We start from the raw sequence: 6,000 nt of genomic DNA on the forward strand, positions 1-6,000 counted from the left end.
CCTCCCTCCTCTCTGTCCTCCCCTCCCCTCCTCTCTACCCCCTCCTCTCTGTCCCCCCCTCCTCTCTGTCCTCCCCTCCTCTCTGTCCTCCCTCCTCTCTGTCCTCCCCTCCTCTCTGTCCTCCCTCTCCTCTCTGTCCTCCCCTTCTCTCCTCTCTACCCCCTCCTCTCTGTCCCCCCCTCCTCTCTGTCCTCCCTCCTCTCTACCCCCTCCTCTCTGTCCTCCCTCCTCTCTGTCCCCCCTCCTCTCTGTCCTCCCCTCCTCTCTGTCCCCCCTCCTCTCTGTCCTCCCCTCCTCTCTGTCCTCCCTCCTCTCTGTCCTCCCTCCTCTGTCCTCCCCTCCTCTCTGTCCTCCCTCCTCTGTCCTCCCTCCTCTCTGTCCTCCCCTCCTCTCTGTCCTCCCCTCCTCTCTGTCCCCCCTCCTCTCTGTCCTCCCTCCTCTCTGTCCTCCCCTCCTCTCTGTCCTCCCTCCTCTCTGTCCTCCCTCCTCTGTCCTCCCTCCTCTCTGTCCTCCCCTCCTCTCTGTCCTCCCCTCCTCTCTGTCCCCCCCTCCTCTCTGTCCTCCCTCCTCTCTGTCCTCCCCTCCTCTCTGTCCTCCCTCCTCTCTGTCCTCCCTCCTCTGTCCTCCCCTCCTCTCTGTCCTCCCTCCTCTGTCCTCCCTCCTCTCTGTCCTCCCCTCCTCTCTGTCCTCCCCTCCTCTCTGTCCCCCCCTCCTCTCTGTCCTCCCTCCTCTCTGTCCTCCCCTCCTCTCTGTCCTCCCTCCTCTCTGTCCTCCCCTCCTCTCTGTCCTCCCTCCTCTCTGTCCTCCCTCCTCTCTGTCCTCCCCTCCTCTCTGTCCTCCCTCCTCTCTGTCCTCCCCTCCTCTCTGTCCTCCCTCCTCTCTGTCCTCCCTCCTCTCTGTCCTCCCCTCCTCTCTGTCCTCCCTCCTCTCTGTCCTCCCTCCTCTCTGTCCTCCCTCCTCTCTGTCCTCCCTCCTCTCTGTCCTCCCTCCTCTCTGTCCTCCCCTCCTCTCTGTCCTCCCCTCCTCTCTGTCCTCCCCTCCTCTCTGTCCTCCCTCCTCTCTGTCCCCCCTCCTCTCTGTCCTCCCCTCCTCTCTGTCCTCCCCTCCTCTCTGTCCTCCCTCCTCTCTGTCCTCCCTCCTCTCTGTCCTCCCCTCCTCTCTGTCCTCCCTCCTCTCTGTCCTCCCTCCTCTCTGTCCTCCCCTCCTCTCTGTCCTCCCTCCTCTCCGTCCTCCCCTCCTTTCTGTCCTCCCCTCCTCTCCTCTCTATACCCTCCTCTCTGTCCTCTCCCTTTTCTCTGTCCTTCCCCTTCTCTCCTCTCTATACCCTCCTCTCTGTCCTCCCTCTCCTCTCTGTCCTCCCTCTCAGCCTTCATGCTGCCAACATGGCTCCTTACTTATTCTGAGCTGAGGATCAGGCTTTGCATTTCTCAAAAAGAGTAGGAACCATCAGCCCGGCCGACATGGCTCAGTGGTTGAGTGTTGAACTTTAAACCAGGAGGTCATGGTTCAATTCTTGGCCAGGGCACATGTCCAGGTTGCAGGCTCGATCCCCAGTAGGGGTGTACAGGAGGCAGCCGATCCAGGATACTCTCTCCTCATAGATGTCTCTCTCTCTCTTCCTCTCCCTTCCTCTCTGAAATCAGTAAAAGTCTGTTTTTGGGAAATAGGAGCAATCACAAGCAGACACTCATATTCCGTCACTCCATCTCCTGCCTGCGTGACCTCAGGCCTGCAGGCCTCCGCTCTGGTTTGGCGAAGACCTGGCCTATTGTTCAGTTAAGAGCACCACTCCTGTAGGCCCTGCTCCCAGCCGGACCTCTCGCCGCCCGGTGCCTGTGTGATGGCTGTGTCCGCCCGTCTGATAGGCCATCCCTTCAAAGAGCCAATGCCCCAGTCTGCTCCCGCTTGTCCCCCAGCCAGCTCTCGGGGCGCCTCCAAACAGAGTGGCCGCCGCGTGGCCTGTGCCTCACTGCTGTGCACGGTGGCTCCTGTGGTTCCCGCGCTCCTGCTTCCTCTTCAGTCCCTTCTGAGGCACAGCCAGCCCCTTCTTCCCAAGCCGCGTCCTTCACCTGTCCCTGCGCTCTGCTCCAGCTTTCCCTGGCTTCCCCCAGCATTCCTGCTCAGTCCTCCAGCAGCTCTCACCCTGCAGGGTGTCAGTGACACGAACGGGCCCCCCCCATCCCCGCCCCCGCCCGCCATGCTGCCCTCTGCCTCCTTTCTCAGCCCATGGGTGTCTGCGCAGATGCGTTCCCAGGCCCCGCTGGCCCTCCCCACTGCCTTCCCTCCAGGGCCCTGAGCAAGGGCTTCCTGGCTGCTTCCTGGCTGTCAGGTGCTCAGTGAATAAATGGGGGAGGCCCGTCACGCCTCTGCCCAGCCTCCCAGAGCCCTCCACGTCCTGAGAGCCCGAGCCGGCAGGGCCTCCTGCAGAGTGGGGCGCATGTGGGCACCCCGAACACTCACAGCCTGGAGTGACCGCAGAGCGTCCTGGCTGCTGCTGCTGCTCATGTTCACACTCACTTCCTCTGCTCCCGGCATGCCAGCAGCTCCGAGTCTCCTCCGGCTCCCCCCGGGCCCTTCACTGTGGCAGCCTCTGCCTGGCCCTGGACCTTCCTGCCCAGGCCCACAGGCCCTGCACCTCAGAGGCAGCAGGTCTGGGTCAGCGTGGCGCTTGGACCCCATCCAGGGACGGGCACAGGGTCTCTCAGGAAGGCCTGTGAACGTGGCCGGGCGTCACGTGCTCCGGCCGCTGTCCTCCGCAGGGTTCTCGGTGCTGCCAGACGAGCTGCCCGCGCGGCACCAGCAGCCCCATGAGCTCACGGCGTCCAGAGGAGGCGCAGCCTGTGTGCACCCCCCCCTCGTCTCTGACGAAGACCTCTCCGTCGGCTACTCCACGTTCCAGGATGGCACCTCCCGGACGGACGGGGACAGCCCCGCCGGGGGGCGCCTCCTCCAGGAGCAGGGGCACGGGGGCCTGGCAGGGACAGGGACTGGGACGCCCGAGGAGCCCGCCCCGGAGCCACAGCAGCAGCGCTGGTGAGTGCCCTGGGAGCAGTGTGGCCAGGGGCCGTGTGCAGGCGCCATCCTTCTAACGGCCCGCACAGCCAGGCTGGGAGGAGCAGCACAGCGTGTGACCGGCGTGGTGGGGGCGCATCTGCCCCGCCCGTGTCCCCCCTGCAGTTAGGGTGATTCCTGCTCCTAATTCGTGTCCTGGTGGAGGCTGAGGGCGCTGCTGGGAAAGCGTGGTTTGCACTGAGATTCCTCCCATGGGAGCGCGGCGGCCCGGGGTGGCGGGCTGGTGGGGAGGGGCTCCCCGGCTCCCGCACAGCCGGGGGCGGAGGGCAGCACAGACCCTCACAGGAGGGAGCACGGCGTCAGGGCCATCGGGCCGGGGGCGGGTCCCAAGGACAGGAGCATCTGGAAGGAGAGAGCAGAGCAGGCTGGCCCTCTACAGGCCGACAGCGGCCCGGGCCCCACACGGGCAGCGGCGGGCTCCTCCGGAGGAGCCGCCGTCCAGCAGGCGTCGGGACGAGCACACGGCAGGGGTGAGGAGGAGGCAGGAGGGGGGCCCAGGCAGGGAGCAGAGGCAGAGTGAGCACGCCTTTAAAAGGAGCCAAAACAGCAGAGAGCCCTCTCCCTGGGAATGGGGACGGCTGAGGTCACGCCAGAGTCACGCCCCTCCGGGCAGTGGGAAAAGCTTCCACGTCAACAGATCTCTCTGTCACATCGTGGTTTCCGGAAGTAAGCGCCTCTGCATTTACCTCCCGGTACCCACGTTCACACGGGGTGTTTTAATTGCTTCTCACAAATTTTGCCAATTTTGATTCTTGCTACACAAGCCTCATTGCCTGCAGACCTCTGTGAGGAGACCTTCTCCTCTCCTCACTCCACCCCCCGTTAGCAAAGGCGGACGGAGGTGGGTCTGTGCGGGAGGCCGAGGAGGCGGTGACTCGTGTCACCTGTGTGTGCCTTCGGCAAACGCCTTCCCCCACGCTGCGCCCGTGAGCCATCATTCTGCACTGCCATCTCCTTCCAGATGCTCGTGGGCTTTTACTCACATTTCACTTCTAACACACTGAACCATGACTGTGAAGGTGCGTCCATGCTTCCCTCCAAGGCCCTGGCCTCATCGGGCGGGGCACCTGCTCGCTGTGACCTGGCCTTCCCTTTCAGTGTGACCACTCCACGGACACCAGGGTCAGGCTCCGAGAAGGCCACAGCAGCCCCTGGCTCTCCCAGCAGGACCCCCGAGGAGCACGGGCCCCGCCTGCCGCCCTGGGAGCAGGCAGACTCGCCCCTCGTGCAGGAGCCCACGGAGCCCAAGGCAGGCGGCTCCCCGAGGAGGAACAGCCTCGTGATCGTGGAGTCAGCCGACGAGCAGCCCCCGGCCTTCGAGAGCCTGGATGAGGACTCGGCGTTTCAAAAGGTGAGCAGCCCGCTGCCAGTCCCGCCACGTGGCAGGCTCTCCCGCGGCTCCCCGAGGCTGACGTCACCCCAAAGCCCCCAGGAGGGAGCCCACCCGCCCCGGGTGCACCTCTGTCCTTGTTAATCGGCTCTCAGTTCTCTCCCTTCGCTGTGGCCCACATGTGTCACTGGAAACCCTTTTGCTGAGAACAAAGAACCGCAGCCAGAACCACACCCTGCTGTGGCTTTTCCCGTTCAGCGGCCTGGGACCCGCTGTGACGGGAGACAGACGGCCGGGGTGTGGGTATGGGGGTGCTTGGCAAAGGGACTTCCCACCCGAATGCATTGCTGCTGCCAGATGTGAGCTGCGTCTCGTCCCCTCAGAGCGGGGCGTGGGGACCCGTAGGAATTCACTGACACATTTATCCCCCACGAGGTCTGCATGGCTCCCGCCCCTCACTGCTCCCGGGGTCCCTTCCCACAGAACCCTGCCTGCGGGCAGAGGAGAAGCTGCATGTTCAGCAACTCCAGGCGTTCTCCTGCACAAAGTGTGAATCTGTTTGATGCAAATTAAATTAGGTGTAATTTCTCCTTTATGTCCAAGTGTTTTTAAAGCATCCGTGCCTGTCTTAGTGAGGAAGAATGAGTTAGAAAAAAGAATTAAAACTTTCTGGGGAAAAGTAATAATTCAACATGTCTTTGAGCTGCACTTATTGGTCTATTTTACTACTAGAGGCCCGGTGCCCGACTTCCGTGCCCTCTCACAGTCCGGGACCCTCCGGGGCCTTAGCGCTGATTCGGAGGCAGGAAAGGCTCCTGCCACCTCCACTGCGCTGGCCAGCTGTGAGCCCGGCTTCCGGGCTGAGCATCTGCCCCCTGGTGGTCAATGTGCATCATAGCGACTGGTCATTCCACCGGTCAATTTGCATCCCTGCCGGGACAGGCACAGGGAACCTGATCCATGGGAGCGTCTGCACCCGCAGCAGGCATGGCGAGACCACAGGGCAGTCACTCTGGGGAGGGGCGCCTGTGTCCACACCTGATTTTAGCAGGAGCGAGCGTCCTGGCGGGTGAGAGCACTGGTGTCACCGCAGGCCCTGGCCCGCGGCTCGGTCAGACTGGACGCAGGCTTTCTTTCCGTTCGCGCACAGAAAGCCGTGTCTTGTGAGCCTGAGCCTCGTGCCCAGGTGTTTGCGCCCTGTTGGCTCAGCCCCAGAGCGCAGTGAGCAGAACCTCCAGGAACACGTGTGGGCTCACGCCGGGCCCCGCCGCAGTAACACCTACCTCCCACTTGCAGGAGCTCACAGCCGAGCTGGGTGGGCTGGAAGCCAGCTCCGATGAGGAGGCGCTGGTCACCACCAGGGTTGTCCGCCGACGGGTGATCATCCAGGTACTAGCTCAGCCGCACGTCCAGGCAGCGACGCACACAGCGCCCGGGGCAGCCACGGGACAGTTCCCATGCTGTTGGCAGGAATGCGAGTGGCTGCTCCCAGGCGGCGGGGACGCTGTGCCGTCTGCGCCTGCCCTCTGCGCCCGCGTGCCGTCTCTGTCCGTGTGTCTGCGTGTTGAGCTGACCTTGGTCGGAGCCCCTGAGCATGG

At 63.7% G+C, this 6,000-nt stretch overlaps 1 protein-coding gene across 47 annotated transcripts in view; it reads left to right on the forward strand.

Annotated features, from left to right (window-relative positions):
* ANK2 (ankyrin 2) overlaps positions 1–6,000 on the forward strand; it is a 277,590-nt gene that overhangs the window by 264,074 nt on the left and 7,516 nt on the right. For 33 of the 47 annotated variants that reach the window (XM_084883347.1, XM_084883348.1, XM_084883361.1 and 30 more), the window contains 3 exons: positions 2,760–3,033; positions 4,171–4,423; positions 5,699–5,791. In XM_084883347.1, the coding sequence (XP_084739473.1) occupies positions 2,760–3,033; positions 4,171–4,423; positions 5,699–5,791 (620 nt within the window). The remainder of the gene's footprint in view (positions 1–2,759; positions 3,034–4,170; positions 4,424–5,698; positions 5,792–6,000) is intronic. The other 14 variants (XM_084883373.1, XM_084883380.1, XM_084883381.1 and 11 more) reach the window with 1 other exon arrangement.

Source organism: Pipistrellus hanaki (assembly GCF_964339955.1).
Source record: "Pipistrellus hanaki genome assembly, chromosome: 5".
Taxonomy (NCBI): domain Eukaryota; kingdom Metazoa; phylum Chordata; class Mammalia; order Chiroptera; family Vespertilionidae; genus Pipistrellus; species Pipistrellus hanaki.